Genomic DNA, 19,140 nt, shown 5'->3' on the forward strand with positions numbered 1-19,140 from the left:
GGGAGCTCAGAGCTTTTCCAGAGCTGCACCTCCCTGGGCAGCCAGCACAGCCAGGCAACCCCAGCAACAGCCAAATCACACCACAGCACGCTGAGGAGCCAGGGGTGCTCAGAAAACTGAGATTTTTTTATGTTCCAGTGCTGCGTTCTCCAGTGCACAAACAAAAATCTAGCCCAGAGGTGGTCTTCTACATGTGGTATAAATGCAGCCACTCGACACTGGGTGGAATCACTGACTTGAATTAGATCAGGATTTTACACCATATTTTACTGGTGGTGTTATGCAAGCCACCCGTTTTGCATTATTTATTCCCATATGTGTAAGAAATTAACATGGTATACTGTACCTAATTTTGTTATTTTGCTAGTAACATAGTTAATCTATTCCTTTAATGATTTTTAGGTTTTCATTAAGTGTTTTCTGCTCAGGGATTGCATTACATAGATGTTACTAATTTCCTTTTCCCTGTTCAGGTTAATGGCGGTTAATTCTCTGGAGTTGGGTCTGCTAAACCGAGAAACCTAATGTAAATGGCAGATAAAACATATGCCCTACTCTGACTTTCCCAGAAAAAAATTGAACAGCTCATTCAAATTCTGTAAGGTTATACAGCATACACTGTACAATAAAACTTGGCAATAAAGTTGTAAGAATTATTTTCTCTTGACTTTGGGTTTATGCAAGCAAAGCCAGCACAAGTAGTCTCTTTTTTTTTTTCCAGTCTTCAAATTCATTTCAAAATCTGAAGGATAATTTTTACAGCACGGCTCTAATTAGCACCTATTAGTAAAGCACCATAATTTAATGGAATGCCCTTCACTACAGCCAATAACATGTTTTCTATTATTTAAACAACGAAGGATGCAAGCTTCATGCTTTGGAAGCTGTTCATCAAAGTAAACAGTTCTCTAGTTAGATTTTTCCTAGTAAGCAGGGCAGCAGCTTTCTAATTGTATTTCCAGGTCTATGCATTCTAACGCACTAATCACCTCCATCCAAAGTTACCTGTACATTGGGTCTCCTTTTTCTCAATTTAACTTTTGGTATGCCCACACCAATTTGCTGAAGTAACAAAAAAGCAGTAATTTATATTTTTACACTATTAGTAAACAGCCTACTTATAGAATGGAAGTCTTCCCTCAACATCTATACTCTCCAGTGCACATTTACTGGAAGCAGAGACTAGCCCTCATTCCGATCAAGAGTTCTGAGCTTTCCGTCAGAATTATACACAGGTTTTGTCTAGGGAAACAAAAACCAGACATGTGTTAAATGATGCGAATTAAGTTAATAGAGAGCTCTCCCTCCCACATACTCTGCCAGAATTAAAATACGGAATGAGAAGAGTTTCACTTTTTGTTTACTGTTATATCTGCTCTTAAAACCACCTCCTCTTACATTTCTTTCAAAACCATAAACTGTAAGACAAAATACTGGACTCTACTAAAGGCATCTGGAGTTTCAGAACTACCTTTAAATGGATTTTGATCAGAAGCATAATGAAAATGAAGAAAAGGATGCTAATCTTTAGAATAGATTCAGAAATTGAATTATTTATTGTTTTCAAATCTTATCTAATTAAGACTGATCTTGTTAACACATGCTTAATGCACTCATTTCAGTGACTATGTTTATTTGGTGGAGTATCCACCTGTTCTCTCCAGGACAATGGGAAAAATACATGCACATACGCACAAACACACAAAGAAAATTGGCAGTAAAACATAAAATTAAGTACTTGTTTAAAAATGTAATATAACTACCTACAAAAACTTGAAAAATGGTATTTTAAACAGTTTATATTAAACTGAAAGTTAAAAACAACGTTTCCTGTGTTATGTTTTGATGTAGTTTTCATGTGCAAATAAGAACATGATGGGAAAGTTCTTAATGATTTTAATACGCTTTTGAATGTGCCTTTTGTTAAATTTTCTCAGTTGTGCAAACGACTTCACAAATTCTAAATTTCTAGGGGCTTCTTTTTGTGAGATGATACTGCAAGGCAGTTTCTCAAAATATTAATTGTGTTGAACCAGTTGTGATTTGAGATAACAGATTTTCAGAAGGAAAGCAGAAGACATTCAGAAGAAGGGACCATTGGAAGTTTAATACACCCTCACCTCTTCGAAGGTAAAGACGTAGTTATGTTTTAGTTTACATCTATTGAAAAATTGCTGGCAAAGAGGGTTAAGATGCTTGTTAATAAGCTAACGGCTACCAGGAGGTTCAGCTAAAATTAATATGACATGTTAAAGAAAGTCCATGAGTTCTAAATACATCTGTCTTTGTAGTGTACCTTAGTTTTAAAACGTAGTTCTTGTATCAGTCTGAATAGCATGCACCACCCCAAACAAACTGGGAGTGAAAAAGTCTAGGGTGTGTAACTGTTAATAACAACAATAACAATAATAATAGTGCATATGCTAAATATTACATTTAGATATTATTCTACAACATAAAACATATCACTTATAAAATACCCTTTTTTAAACATACTCTAAATCAAGCATTTGAGCAGTATGTGAAATCATCTCTGGACTTTCATATCCTTTTGAGTAGAAAACTACACAAGAGAAACCATGACAATTAGTATCTTAATAATCCACCTCAGTCTGCCTAGATTTAGTTGGGATGAGCTGAGTTTTTCACTCTCTAACAAAGATTCTTTATTCTCCAGTGTTATGAGTTTACACTGCAGTATAATAGTACATATGAGATGAACAGAATCCATATCCATCAGTTCCTCACAAGATTGTGCCTAAAATGAGAATACTACACTGCTTCATTTTATATTCTTTCTGTTAATAAAAATATAGTTTCATTTGCGTATAAGGAAAAGGTAAGCAGACCACTTGCCATCATCTGAATTTCTAATAATCTCTAATGAAGAAAAGATTCGGTCAGTAATGATGCATATATTTGTCTCAGAATAATTCACCAAGCAAAATCATCAAATCAAAACTTGCATTTTTTAACACATGAAAACTTAATGCATATATCCAGAAACTGAAGTCCTTCTAAATTATGAAGACTATATAAAAACCTTCTTTTCCTTTTTTTTCCCTTTTATTTTTAAAAGGGTCCTTTCAAAATAAATCGAAAGGAATATTTAATCAATAGTTAAGATCAAGTTATTCTTTCTCCTCTTCAGAAGCATTTTTTTTCTTTCTTCTTTTGTTACACACTTGGCAAAAGATTTTAAATATATTCATTCCTTCACCAGGAAATTAATTCAAATATTCACAATGCTGACTTCCCCCAACTTAAGAATTAAATGAATCACTAAAATATGTAGATGAATTCTTCATTTCTTTTTCTGCCTTTGACAGTTAAAGATGGTGAAGTCGTGAAAAGGGGGTTTGCTGTCCCTCTTGTAGCTATGATAGGACTTTCTGGTGAAGAAACAAGAGAGGACAGTCGCACAGCCAAGAGGTCAAGGACTTGCTGCTATTCTGCCACAGGAACATGGCTGGGAGGAATAAAGTGATGTATATGCATCCAGTTTACAAAAAAACAGTATTTGCATGCCTAAAGGCAGCAAATACAGGCTTCCATTACTGAAGAAGTTTCTATAAAGTGTACTAAGTGCTAGAAAATAACTTAGGAGTAGGGTGCCACTAAAGTTTAAAAGCCTTACTAGCCTTATTTGCCTGTGTATTGACAGCTTGCATTTATCTTGGCTATATATTGCTCAAACCATCTTAATGAAAAATTTTAATATTGACAACTGAGCTGCATGGATATATCATTTGGTCTTCAATACTTACAGTGATTCACTATTATTTCTAACTTTTTATCTGTAAATAATCCATACATTTCTCTCAATCTGGAGTGATCTTTTATTATTATTTTTAGTTAATTAAATTTTAACTTTGTCTTTTATATAATGTTGCATTTGTGCACTATGAACTCAAGAGACAAAATTTGCTGAAAGTATGTTTCTAATGGAATTAAAATACAAGCATTTTCAAATATTCCACTAAACAGATGATTGTTTGATATGGAGAAACTCTTCACTAAAACAAAGATTAAAGTTCTGATTTCAGAAAAAAATCATCCATTCATGTTGAAATATCTCATCAAAGCCAGGGAGGCAAGAAGATACATGTAATGTAGGAGTCCCCACAGAGTCAGGATTACAGCTAATGGATATAAAGCCAGACTGAAATCTTAGGTTTAAATTTTCCTGAAATTTGAGGAAAGTTGCGTCCTAATCATACTTAGATAAAGACTTCATCTTTAAAGATGAAAGACCTTTCTCAAGTTGAACTACTAAAAAATTTAGCATTCTGGGAAGGAGTGCTTGGCTAGATCCATCCCAACTCTGCAGCTCAGGTTTCAGCTCTGGTAAACAGAAAATAAGCAAATAAGCAAATAAACAAATACGAAAATACAAGTAAAATACATTGTGTTTGCCCCTGATTTCTGTGGTTTTGCAAGTATGAAAGTTTCAATTTCTGAAATGAGAAAGCATCACAAAATAAGCATGTGCACTAGTAAACGTCTCAGTTTGCTTCGAGAGCATCTTTAACACACTACAACTTCTTCACAATGATATTACAGCTACCACTAGTTGTTTTTATATTAATATGTATATTAAACCACTTATTTCACATATATAAATGTGCGTGTAAGATACACATCTTTTTTATTTGATTGATAACCAAATTCAATACATGCCAATGCTGGCCTTTGTGCTGACTGAAGTGGATTTGGATGAAGCCATACACGCACCATGGACTTTCCTGACACCCCCACAACTGAGAATTCTTTACGATTGCTCTCTGGCACTTTCAGCAGATCTTAGTTTCTGTTATTTCTGACAATGTCCCCTTATTATAGAGAAATAAATTAGGTTTTTCATACCTTTGGTTGGAGATTTGGATGAAGTAGCACATACCCATTAGGATCAATTGCAAAATAGTATCCGTTTGGACAAAGCTGAAAGAAAGAAAGGAAGTTTAGCATTACAAGGTTTTAAGTAATAAAGAAAGATAATTAATGGTTTTCAAGCAACAGTCACATTGAGGAAAATATATTGCCTCAGGCATCATGAAATATGTGAGATACTAACATATAGAAGATAATTTCTTAATATTTACTGTTTTAGAATCATAAACTTGGAGAATAATTTAGGCTGATGGGACCTCTGGAGGTCACCTGGTACAACCCTTCACTGAAAGCTGAGCTAACTTCAAAATAAGATTCAACTTCAAAGTTGGACTAGGTTTCAAAGGGTCTTTCAATACCTCCAATGGCAATTCCACAACCTCTCTGGGCAACCTGCTCCAGTGTTTAACCACCCTCATAATGATTTTTTTTCCTTATTTCCAGTTGGAATTTCCATTGCCACAACTATGTCAATTGCCTCTTGTCTTTTGCTGTAAATCTTCAAGAAATATTGAGGTCCATCTTCTCTATAACTCCCATTCGGTAACCCATTAGGTTCCTTCTTAGTCTGAACAAGCCCATCTCTCTCAGCTTCTCCTCGTATAGCATGTACTCCAGCCCCTTGGCCAACTTAGTGGCTCTGCACTAGACTCTGCCCAGCGCCTCTGTGTATTTCTTATACTGAGGAGATCAAACTTGGACACAGTACTCCTGATGCAGGTGTTCACTGCACAGTTGGCCTTCTTTACTGCAAGGGCACACTGCTAACTTCTGTTCAGCTTGTCCTCCACCATGAGCCCCAGGCCCTTTCCTGCCCCAGCCTGTACTGTGGCATGGGATCATTCCATTCTAGATGCAGGACTTTGCATTTGCCTTCAGTCAAATTCGTGATGTTCCTTTGCTTCCTCAGCCGTTGTTTTCCACAGTACTAGTTATTTCCTTAGAAATTCCCCAGCTAGATGTCTAAATATATAAATCAGTCATGCCGAGTAGGGTACAAACAGACATGTATATTAAAGAACTTCTCTATAAAGAACTGTCCTATATAAATGCTGAGTATTATTATTAGCTGAAATGATTGTGTACTCTACACTGTGATAAGAACCGAACACTCAACTAAAGAGCAGTGCTTTAAGCTACAGGAAAATAATTACTTGGAATATATCCCCCAATGTAAAAGTTGGCTTTTACAGATGCATCCTGATGGACAGTTCACACAGAAACACATACATGGCTGGAGAGAAAACCGTCAGAAAATCTACAACAATGGAAAAGAATATATGAAAAGAAGCCTGCTGGTATTTTGACTTGCATCCAGTCATTGCTGTATGACTTATGAAAGAGCATGCACAGAAATCATACATAAATCATACATAAAGAGAAATCACCAACACAAGCAACTTACTGTAAATCGGGGTGTCAGTTTTTTTATGTCCTCCAAAGAGACATCAACCCCCATTACTCCAAGAATCAGCTGATTCTGGTAAGATTCCAAAATGTTAGAATATGTTTGACATATTTACAATGCAGAATAACTGCAACAGTCAGTGAATTTTGATTTTGCCTTCGTCTCTTGTTTGACAGATACTACTTGAAAAGTTGCCTATTTACTTATGCATCTGTTCTAAATATTTTAAATAACATCCAAGTGATTCAAAATAACATTCAATACATTCAGAATTTAGTACAGAATATGAAAATTGTTTATGAAGTTGAATATGGATGCTTTCCTGGATGAATAAACAATAAATGTAAGAATAAAACAGGTGAAAGCAAAAGTGATGCATTAATATTGCCAATGATGTAGATACTTAATTACTAGCACCAATATAGAGCTACTATTGCATGCTTAGGTTGGGCAATTGATAAGTAAGACCCCAAAACAACTAACCTCTTTTGGTTATGGTATAATGGTGAATAAAAAAAAAAACCAATAAAACCAAAAAATCCAGTGACTATAACAATCATCAGCATTTGAAATCAGGGACTTATGCACTACATTTACTTCACTTGTAATTTATTTTCCTATTACAGAAAAGGAGGGCAGTCATTTACATAGTATCATCTGAATGCCTTCTCCATATTAAATAAATTTGGAATATGTATTGGAAGATGCATCTTGCAGTCTGTAACCTAAAATCCAGGTAGAGACATAAGTCGAGCAGATTCAAGTTCTCCTCTTGTTCCTCTGTGCTAGACCATGGCTGGTTTACTTCTCAGAAAGACATCCTTTGATAATCAGTAGTCTCTTACTTTACAACCAGACTCAGTGAATTCCAGGCATTGTCTTGTAGATAAGATTATGAAACCTTTTTTGTTTTGTTTTGTTTTTAAAGGGAAACTAAGAGAACTATTCTGAAAGTAAATAAAAGAAATGGTAGTGATCAAATTTGTATTTATTCATTCTGAGTCTATGCAATATCTGAGAAACCGAATCAAAGAATATCTTGTCTAAACTTCTGCATATTTTGACCTGAATGAATATGAGTATCACACCAAATGTACAGTATTTTACCACACACTGTAAAATATATTCTAGGTCTGATTTTATAAAAACATTATTCTGATTTTGTGAAGAGGACATAAATTCATTCCATATCAGACAGTAATAGGGATGGGCAATTGTATTTATTTAATACTTAGATTTTAATCTAAGTAAGTACACCGTGCTATTTTCTATTATCATTACAACATTAAATTCTCTACATCATTGTTTTTTATCCTGAAATGTCATAGCTTCACAGATTTGTTATAAATTTGTCTGGGCATTCCTTTCTTGGCAAGGCCTAAATAATATCATCATCTACTTCCCATCTACTGAGCACTTAACGCATTCCCACTGCCACCAGGTCACAGAGATAGATCAGGGAATGTCATACCCTGAAACTCAGAACTATAAAAAGGGTCATCCGCATTATCTTGTTCCCAGGATGTTTTCAGGTAATTAGAGATGACCCTTTTGCTTCTGACGTACAAGACAATTAAACTGTAGAAAGCTCTATGGAAATACACATTTTTCAAGGAGTTTAGCATTAAATTTAATCCAAATAACTGATTTTGTTTTGTTTTGTTTTAATGAATAGCTTACTATTTTCCCATTTTGTTCCTTTGTTAGATTGAAGACAGGTAGAGTTCCTGTAATCACAAGGCCCAGCTCCTAGGAAATAACCACATACAGAAGGGAGAAAAAGACTTTTTAGTTAAATAACAAATAATTAACTATAATATATTAGAACAATCCAGGGATTAAAGTAGCCAAACACTAGACTAGAGTACTGATTTTTAGTTTGTAAGAAAAGAAAAAAATAATAGTACTTCATTGGTTTTATGCATAGAAAGTTAAAATTACATTTTTTTGTGTCCATGTGCTGGTAAGAATAATAAATTATTTTTTTAAAAATAGGTGGTGTGCAACAACTTAGGATAATAGTTTAAAAAACCTTAATGTTATAAAACCTTGTTTACAGCTACAGTACCCACTATACTAAAAACTCCAGATGGGGGGGGGAGGGAGGGAGAAAAAAGAAAAAAAGGAGAAAGCCAAATCAAACTTAAAGATAGTAAATAGGTAGGCAACAAATACATATAGGCAAAATCAACAGAAAATCCAACAGGTAATACTACTATTTTTCATATCATCACTACTTTTCAATGGCTTGCAATAAGGTCCATCATCAGCTCTGCAAAATCACATAGTCTCTTCTGGTACTGAGGCAAGAAATTTGCACTTATTTGGGAAGATACAAGAAATTTGTTTTTCCTTTATTAACAGTCATAACTCATACTTAAAATGGGATCCAGAAAACCATACATTTAGATAGCCAGAAAAGTTTTTTTTTCATTCTAAATTGTCCACAGGAAGAGTTCTAACTTTTTTTATGCTAATGTTTGGGGTTTATTTCAATTTTTTTTTCCCCTCACTGATGCTTACTCCTTCACATGTAATTTATTGAGGAACCATATCACTTTTCTCCCTTTGTTTCATTAGAAAAACTAAGCTAAAATACTTTATTAATCCACTCTGATGAACTCCATTCTCCATTTGCCCAGTCTAGCAGCACCTTTTTGAATTTTAAACCATCCTTCATGAACTTAAGTCTATGTATCAAATGAAAGGTGATGAGATCAGAGTTAGTAACATTCCAAGCAAGGTGAAGAGAAGGAGAAGTGGACTTTTCAGGAGAATAAGAGAAGCAAGAAATGGAGATGAATCAGATGAAAAGAGAGAGGAGGATATTTTTTAGAAGGAGCATTGAAGATATACATAACGAAACAGTAGGGGTATGTATGGGGGATAACACCCTCTCCCCCCACAAAATTTTACGGTTGGAGAGGACAGTAACAGTGAATAAATTATGACTAACTGGTAAGCCTAAACTATCTGAAAATTCTGGGATTATCTTGCAGAAAGTGAGGCCAGAGCAACACTGTAACAGAATCTGAAGGAACAGGGCAAGAAAAGAGGTGTGAATTGCTACAAACACATCAAATTATTAAAGACAGGCTTGAAAGACAGCCTGAAATGAAAGTACCTCTTTAGGATTTCATAGCCTGAACTTAAGCTCAATTCAAATGTGGCCTCATGTAATACACTTTGCATTATTTTAGCCTTAGCCCCAAAACAGCTGCTGGACAGTAAGAGAAAAAGGATAGGAAAAAGTCCAGTGCGGCACAAGCAGGAGAAGGGTAAGCCCTACAGGAGGGAATTGCTTTAGGGAATTTAAGATAAAGAACCAGTGTGACAAGTTAGTCCCAGTCCCTGCTAAAACCAAGAATCAGGAAAAGGCTCCAGAGTGGATTAGATATACCTGCGCCTTTATGCTCTTGTCTGTGATGAGAAAGTCCACAAATTTCAGCCTTTACCTCAACAGTTTAGCTTGGGTTGTTCTACTTTTTATAAATATATATGTATGCACACACATCTATATCTATGTATTTATATATACACAAACACACATGTATAACACATGAATGGAGAAAAGCTTGAAGGAAAGACTGAATGAACCCACTGAAAATATAAAGTAACACAACAGAAGTCTGCAGGTATCACTCGTTTTACTTCATTAAACAGATCTCTTTCTATCCCCAGTTACAAATTTAGCTTTGGGTTTACAACAGGATATGTACAGAACATATGAACTTTCATCATAACATCCTTTATGTTTCCAGTAAGTACCTCAACAGTAACCAAGAAAACATGGTTAATGAACTTCTGGCCACTGAAATTCCAAAGAAAAACTAGTTCCTGTGTGTCAGCTCAGTTCTATGATGTGTTGATAAAAATTTTACAGTAATGCTGACTGACGGGAAGAAGTACATTTTGACATGACATTAGATGACCATGTGAACTTGGATAAATACGTGATTCCAGATGACCATTTTGCAGTAATTTTTGCCTAGTCAGAGTTACTCAGAAGAAGGTTATCTAGAGCAACAGATTGGATTGCTGCTAATAATAATTTGCATTTCGTAGTTTCCTGAATATGTTTGTTTTACAAGACCGATAAATTCAGCAGTAAGGAAAGCATTTCATGTATCTTTTTGTTTATTTCCCCATTATATACACTGTCCAATTAAAGAAATCATTACCTTGAGCAAGCAAGTAATTACAACAACCATGATAGTTTAAAGATCCAAGTTCAAAATCTGTACAAATACCCAGTAACATTGACAGGTTTCATTCTGCCTGTAATACTTTTGGGGAAAAAAAAAAAGAAAAAAGAAAAAAGTAAGAACTCCTCACCAGTAACATAAGAGATGACCTCTACTGCAGCACAGGTACAACACTGGAAAACTATTTGCTTCTTTTTTCTTTTGTTAATTTGAAGACAACAATGACCTACACTTAAAGGTCTGTGTGTAGGATAAATTGCTTTTCTCTGTTAAAGTTCAAGGACACCTAGGAGGATACTAGGTGCAAGTAATGACCAGCATGTTAGAAACAGCTGTTCAGAAAATTGCTCTATTGAAGTGTATAGATGCTGGAAATGCAAGAATATTATGCTTGGAACTGTAGGAAATTAAGTCCTCAGGACTGTGGAAAATGAACCCCTATCGTTACTGATTTACTAAGATTCTTACTTTACTAGAGATAAATACAGATCATACCAGAGCATCCAGATAGACATTTGTCCATTGGACTTGTTTGGCTTTCTCTCCAGCTAAAACCATTGGTCTTCCCAAAACATCCAGATATTCCTGCCAAAAAGTGTAATAAAGTCATTAGTAGGCAGTTATTAGATCAAAGTCCAGAAACAGCATAAAAAATAAACAATAATGAAATAAAAACAATTAAAAGATCAGAAAAAAAAAAGTCAAAATTCACCACTAATATAGGAGCAGTATTTAATTACTTCTTTAGAATTATACTACCCAACAATTCAGTCTTCAGTTTGCAGCGTTTACTGACAAGGCAATTCCAGTATTTCAGTCTCAGTCACATGGACCTTACACATCCATAACCACTGCTCTCTTTCCACGAAGTGAGAATTACAACTGTTTTTGTTCCAAAATTAATTGCTAATGACATAATGAAATTACAAGCAGATCGCAGAACCTCCAACCCAGAAGAGAGAGTGGGCGATGGAGGGTAAGTGGTGTAACAGCTGGGTATGTTTAGCTCCTACAGCAACAACTTGCATAACTTCTACTGAAACAAAAAATTCAGAATTTTAAAACCTCATTGTCCCTGCCTTCCTTCAGTTCGGGAGTACGCTAAAGCTGGTGATCTTATGAGATGTCAGACTTCTGGTCTGGTTTGGGAGTGGATGCCATCAAACTTGTTTCAGTCTTCAACCTTTTCTATTCGTCAGATCATATTAGGGATATTTCTTGCTAGACACTATCTGGAAGAGTTTAACAGAATCAAAGGACTCCTATTCAAGCCAAAAAAAGGACTCTTGTTTTCTGCCAAAAACTATCATGCCTGGCCTTGGAAGGACAAAGAACTGCTATGATATTTCTCTGCTTTTCTGGTCATGTGAATACATAGACTTTCAGACAACTGAAAATGATATCTGTTCATATACACTGTCACTTTGGATCACATCATATAATTCCAGGGTCCTATGCCCTTACTTATCTACATTTATGTCTGCTAAAATTGTCCTGCATTATTTTTGAAGACAAAAAGCTGCGTCTCTCCCAGACTGGTTGGATCCATCCAGGAACCTCTCCTTTAAGCAGGATTGTACCAAGTCACGGTTTCTGCCCAGCTGAGTTCAGATACTCTAGCAGGGCTATGCCTTCACACAGACCCACAGTGATACAAACCCTTAGGATCATGCTGTAAGTATGGTAGGAAGCAGACTATGAACGTCTAGACATTTTACAAAAAAATCCTGGGTTTATAGAACTTTATTAAAAAATTGTTGCCGTGTCTCTGGATCAAAGAGGGACCATGTAAGGCCAGGAGGAAAACTGAGCCCAAAACATAGTCCTTGTGCAGAGGTCTGCAGAATGCGGATCACTTCAAACGCTATGTTGTGTGCACATGGTCAGCCTGCTTTAGAGGATGCTAGAGTGACTAGTACGCATGCAAGCTGCTGTGGGCACCTGGCCAGGGAAACAGGGATCACATTGTGAATTGGCTCACTGAAACTATTAAAAATAAATAAATAAAAAAAATACTTTAACAGAATAATCCCTCATATGTAAAAGAAAGCCTTAATTTTTTTCTCTGTTCTTATTGTAGCAAATCTTAAAATTTAATTGATTCAAACAGACGTGAGATGTAACATATGTAAGAACAGAAATTACACCATTTGTTTGTGTTACAACTGTGTCTGCATTTGGCCAACACACTTACCTGGGTGTTAATTCTTATGGCTCCAATGGACGGAATTTCATAATAATAGCCTAAAATTTGGAACAGAAAAAATACATTCTTACTGTAATAGATTGCTAGGTCTCTTCATCTTGAGGAATTTCATTTAGCTTGTAATTTCTAATATAATTTTTATAGAAATTACCATGTATGAATGGAATACTTTTTTAGTAGATGCGTGGCCACCTATGACAGGTCACCATGCCATATTGGCCAAGCTAGTTACTCTGAAGCAGTGAGAGCACATAATGTGTTTCTTTTGTCTGTTGATTTTAAAGCTGAGATAATGTACTGAATTTGTACTCCTGACTTCCCAGTTACTCTGATGTGCAAGTATATTTAATGGTCATCTTAATACACTGTGACAGCAACGTAATTATGTGCTGAATGCATATAGGAATGCAAGTATAGCTACAGCCTACCCACAATAGTGAAGTTCATAGCAGAAAAAATATAAGGCACTCTGTGGAAAGGACAAAAAAATCAAACTCATATTTCTTCTAACTAAACATCAGAAATGTCTTTATTCATCATTGATTTTATCACCTATTTGTTTGAATTAAAAATATTGTCCATATGCACCAATAAGACTGAAAAGACAGGCACTGCGATCCAGTTTCAGACCACGTAAGTTGTAAGTCAAATTGGAAGGAAGGGGGAGAGGACTGGGGAGGTGAGAGTACTGAGATTAGTCATTTACTTTGCCGTAAGCAATGTGTGACTTGACAATAAATTAAAACTTTAATTAAGGAAAAATTAAATAAAACTTTGCTTCTTTGGATATGCAACCAAATAATCACATCAATTTTGGACAGAAGATAATGATCATTTTGCCTCGATAATGAGATGACATAGGTGGTTATGCTTTAAGCCAGCTGGTCCTCATTTGTTTTGAAACAATGGAGTTCACATGCACACAGTATTTTGAGATAAAAAGACATTAGTTAAAAAATCCCTGTTCAAAAACCCAAACATTGATTTTCTGTAACTATCTGACAGTACAATCTGCTCCTCATGAAGCTGTAGTGTCTTCTGCGTAACTTGCCAGCATACTGAGGGATTCATGAGGTTATATGTATGCTATTCATACAGGCTATGGATTCTTCTGTATCATTATTTTTTTCTGTATCTATATCTTTCTCTTTCTCTTATCTTTGGTTTATGTTATTCTCATGCCTGAGAATCGTAGCTTATCCTCCTTCCCTGGCAGTCTTAATTTTCAAGACCCTTCGTAATCTACCCCACCTCTCACCTCTTGCTTCTCACTGATTTGTAAAATACTTTCACATTTTCAGTCAGGCCTGCAAATTGCTCTATTTAAAATATTAAACAGTATTGTTTGATAATTTCTCTATTTTCTATTTATCTGTATTTGTCTCTTATCTCTTGTTCCATAATTATGCTATAAGGTATTTGAGGCACTTCTTTCTCACACTCTTTTTAAATGTTTCTGACCACATTTTTCATGTAGAACTTTTAGGAGAAAGCATTTTACTTCCTTACTTTCACCTTTTTTACTTTTTTTTTCCCCCTATATAAAGAAATCAGGATAAAAATAAAAGATGTAAGATGCTCTTAGAAGCTATGAAATCACAGCAAGAATAATTTTAATATTTTCAACAAAAGAAGGAAAAATAATGCAAGTCATCTTGTCCCTTGTAAGTTTTGGAGAAAAAGAGAAAGAAATCAACCAGCCAACCAACCACACAAAAAATCCCTTTGTCAGACTCCTTAATATAAACCAGCTTTTCCTAATTTCTTATCTGTCATCAGTTCCATCTTTTCATAGATGGCTATTACAACAAGAATTCTCAAAACTGAACCATAATATCTTATTATTATAAAAAATACCGTGTTATTTTTCTTACAATATAAAGTGTTAAATAAAGTCATCATAAATAAATATGCGAGCTTATTCTTTTTATATATATTTTTTCATATACACATTATTTCATCAAATAATAACTTCTTGGAACTTCTATTAAAAAATACAATAAAGCTAAAAATCAGGCTGAAAAAAATCTGTAATTTTTAGAGAATAATAAAGATATCACCTATCCAAAGCTCTAGCAAATAATAGTCTCAAAGAAAAACACAGTACCTTTATTTTCACAGGCCATCCACTGTATGGGTCCTTTGTCATAATTATGTTGACCAACAGAAAATGTGAACACACGTACCTATGCAAGTTAAAAACCAATGCATATAACTTAACTATATGTCATTAATTAGCTGTGACTCTCAAGTTAATGATACTTGGATTTTTCATACCTTTGAATAGAAAAAGAAAACTGTGAATTTTCCATTTTTTATCACCATAATAGATACACTGTTATTATGATATTTTATGTATTCCTATTATTTGGTCCATGAAGTAGAACTCAAGAAGAAAGTTCTTTCATACATCTTTCATACTTTAAAGCTCTTACATTGGTTACTGTCCATGAACCATTTAGATTTCTTTTTTTTTTTTTTTCCCCCCCTAGGGCGGTATTTATAACTCTTCAGGTTTTGTTAAATTAGTTGACATAATCTCCTATCAATATTAGATGCTCACCAATGAATTAAAATGAACATATGCATGGCAGTAGAATTCAAAGCAATGCAAACCAGGATTTTTTAGGATATAAAATAATTTCAGGGAAAAACCTGAAATTTTCAGATACCACAGAAAAGAAATTCTGATTTTGCTCAGACTTTCAGTCTTTGTTATGTAAAATCACGAAATTAGTTCAACAGAGTTCCATAGAAGGGTTAAGCTTCTGATATTTCACTTTAAGCTCTTGATACTCATTAAAGCCATGTGTTTTATAAGCATAATTCTATTCTGTTTAGCCAATGCAACTCCAATCTATCTCAGCAACTGAGGGGAGTCATGGCTTCAGAAGAATTCACCAAGTTCTAACCAAGTTTTAGACTGAAAACAGGCTTTTAGCTGAAATTATTTTCCATGCAAATTGTCTAATTTGAATGAGAAAAATTAAAACCAAACCCCTGTATTGCTGTATACACATTAAAAATCCTACAATACACATAGAAAAATTACAAATATTATGTTTCAGCTTCTGGCTGAATATTTTGCTGCAAAGCTGAGCGTTTCTGTAAAAGGTGGGAAAAATATTTTCCCAACAGTTTTAATAAGCTGTTCACTATTATCATGTCTCTCTGAAGGAATGTCCAAGGATGAGACTGCCTTTCCTTTTCAGGCATCTGTTTCTTTATGGACCGTTAACTTTACCACTTCACTTTACAAATCATAGATGACAACATGAAATCAGAATATGAATTCCTTTCTATGGAACTTGATGACTATGTTTAAAATTAAAACATGATACAATTAATTTGCATGCAGACTATAACTGAGTAATAAGGTAATGTTTCTTTAAATAATATTCACAATATAAAATTGCAGAGACTCCTTGTAAACTACTAATCATTGCTAAGTTTTTAATGATTATTTATAAAAATTTTCATCACATTATTTAGCATGTGTGTTTACTACCTAAACCTTCATTTCTCAAATAAGTAACAAAAATTGTGTGACATAATCAGAGCCTATGTATTAACCGAGAGCTGTAGGAATAGCTCCAAATCATCAATCAGCAGCTAGCAAATGGTGAAACTTTATTAGTGTTGACCCCTATATGCAAGGAGGGCGAACAAAGCTTTGTGCTAGATGTCATTTTTAATTAACAATATGTTTTAATTTGCTTTATCCATACAAGCCCTTTGTTTCTGCAGTTAAAAGCAGAATTAAAGCAACTACTCTGCTGCACTGAATGCTGATTCAGGTGCTTGTTTTTTTTTTTTTTAAATGCAGACAAAATTTGAAGTTTTTCAATAAAACTAATAAGATTATCCCATACAGGGTCATTTCTCAGTAATGAGTCAAGCCAATTACACTTCTACTTACACAGACAGGTATGGGAACGACTGTACATGTGCAATGGTAAAATTTCATTGTCATAGTTCATATGGATAGAGACAGATGAAAAATGCCTTCTATTACCTTGAAAATACCAGTATTGATAGTGCGAACATGATTTCACCTGATATGTCTACATCTCATTTATTTTTTTAATAATGTATCACATTGTAACTTCAAGTTACCTTTGCCATCCCCCGTTTATTCTTGACCTCTTTTACAAAATGTTAGCTATAACTCTTCTAATGGATCTTTCTGTTTCTATTTAATTACCATCTATTTTTTCCAAGATGAGTATCACAATGCTATTTTCTATCGATATCTCTCAGCTCACAAGGTCCCTGCCTACTATACTCCTGTTCTCTTTTTTTGGACTCACCACTGCTCCCAGTTTAGTGTCCACTAAACACTTGATTCAGAACACATTCTTCTCAAAAATTAAGGTACAATAAGAAAAACCCCGCTGAAGACCACTAGTTAGATAGTTGAGTGACCTGATGTCTCTTTTGGATTAAAAGTAACTAATTAAGTTAAGACAGAGTCATGTGGGTTTGCTTGCGTGTGTATAAAACACATGAGTCAATTAGACTGGACTGTCTAGCATTTGATCTCAAATGTAAAAATGAAATACTGCATTGGATTCAAGTTGCGAAATGGTATGTAAATTAGGGAAAAGAAGCAGCATGTTAAATCTGCAACTAATCTATAAAGAATTTAGAATTTAAATTATTGACAACAAGCAGAGGACGATATATCTGATTTACTGTTCCTTGGATAATTAACAGAGATAAAGAACTGCAATGAAAATTGGAGTTTTTAATTGTTACTTGGTTTGGCAAGAGGGTGGAACATTCAAAAGAGTTTTCTTTTTCCTATTGCCTCATCTGGAATTGAGTAGAATGACAGACCAGCTGGAAAAATGAGTCAGCAAGTCAAATTAAACAAGCCAATTTTAGCAAAAAAACATGCTCTGTGCTAACATTTTCTGTGACAGGACCCAGAGTCAGCCAAAGGACTGAGATGCATCTGTCTATACCTTTTCCTTATAGACATCTCTCCAAAGAAGACAAAAGGCTTTTAAAATAAAAAAGACAAATTTAATTACTTTTAATAGGGAATTTATGACTGAGAACACTTCGAGCAACTAGGTCAGACGCAATGGATATCAGCACCTCTCCCTTTGCCTGTCCTTCCTTTTAAGTTTGGTTTCAACCAATTAAGTAGATTTCTGAGTTGAAGCAAACTGCCAAGTACTCCTTGATCCCAAGAAGTTGTTTTCCATCACCACTGAAGCCTGGTTATTTCTTCTCTGTGCTTCACTGCAGCCTCTTAGGTTCTGCGTGAACTACAGGTTCCTGGGTCCTTTTGCTATGACTCCTGCTCTCCATCATCCACACCAGCGGATGGACACTTCTGTCCTCCAAACCGTTTCCCAGGGGAAGTGCAACCTTACCTCCATACAGGGGAGACCCATTTATTCTCTTCATAAAGAAACATAACTTTCAAATCAATAAAAACCAATGGAACAATCAGAAAAACAAATAGGAGTTGTCACACTTTCTGGTTTTCAATGGGACTATTCAAAGTAAAGTACTTCTAGAAAACTCATACCCTTAGAATGGAGAACTAGAGATGGGCACCAGCCTGCTCGGCCAGCCCAGTCAGACACAGTCTTGAAACTGTTCTGAAATATAAAAGTTCTAATTTCTACCACCAAGAGTTCAAGTCCAAAGCTGTGTTAGTTCTGTCAGGAATATAGGGTATATTATTATATAATATTATATATATATTTTATAATATATATAATTATATAGTTAAATATATAGAATAATACTATATTAATATAGGCTATATTAATAATAGAGTAGCTAATTCTCTGTATTTTTCTCACTCTGAAACTAACCTTGGGGAGAAAACAAAATCTTTTATTCTTTGTATTATTCATTTACACTATATAGTAGAGCAATATACTTCTTAACAAACAAATCAAGTGTAGAATTAATGTAAGGACAGTCAGACAGTGAGGGGCACAGGCTGCCCGGAGAGGTTGTAAAGTCTGCCTCCTTTGAGGTTTTAAAGACCAGACTAGATAAAGCCCTGAGCAACCTGGCTTGATCTTATTCCTGACATTGGACTAGAGACCTCTGGAGGTCCCTTGCAACCTGACTTATCCTAGGACCCTATGAAGGACATCAAACAAAAACAAGCAAATATCCAACTCCTAATCAGAGGAAGTGGTAGACAAAAAAGAAAGCTACAGAAAATAGAGGAAGAAGTACTGTATTGAAGAAAATACAATTGCCTAATTATATAATTAATTTGCTTTTTATTTTGTATTTCCCTCTAGCAGAAAAAGCTCATAAAACCCAAGGTGAACAGAAGGATTCTGACTGCTACAGATATTAGGGGACAACAACACTCAAAAGAGTTGTGATGAAGACAGAAATGAAAAGCCACCCATGAGAAGGCTGCTTTCTCTACAGATCTCTGTTGCTTTTTA

At 34.8% G+C, this 19,140-nt stretch overlaps 1 protein-coding gene across 3 annotated transcripts in view; it reads right to left on the reverse strand.

Moving 5' to 3' along the window:
* The window catches only part of CACNA2D1 (calcium voltage-gated channel auxiliary subunit alpha2delta 1), a 434,743-nt gene that overhangs the window by 50,586 nt on the left and 365,017 nt on the right, over positions 1–19,140 (reverse strand). For 2 of the 3 annotated variants that reach the window (XM_050894497.1, XM_050894513.1), the window contains exons 13-18: positions 14,817–14,895; positions 12,698–12,747; positions 10,999–11,088; positions 7,979–8,047; positions 6,296–6,370; positions 4,867–4,941 (exon numbers count right to left, since the gene is read on the reverse strand). In XM_050894497.1, coding sequence (XP_050750454.1) covers positions 4,867–4,941; positions 6,296–6,370; positions 7,979–8,047; positions 10,999–11,088; positions 12,698–12,747; positions 14,817–14,895 — 438 coding nt within the window. Of the gene's footprint in view, positions 1–1,005; positions 1,063–4,866; positions 4,942–6,295; positions 6,371–7,978; positions 8,048–10,998; positions 11,089–12,697; positions 12,748–14,816; positions 14,896–19,140 lie in introns of all 3 variants that reach the window. The other variant, XM_050894504.1, reaches the window with a different exon arrangement.

The sequence above is a fragment of the Gymnogyps californianus genome, chromosome 1, assembly GCF_018139145.2.
Source record: "Gymnogyps californianus isolate 813 chromosome 1, ASM1813914v2, whole genome shotgun sequence".
NCBI classification, from domain to species: Eukaryota; Metazoa; Chordata; class Aves; order Accipitriformes; family Cathartidae; genus Gymnogyps; species Gymnogyps californianus.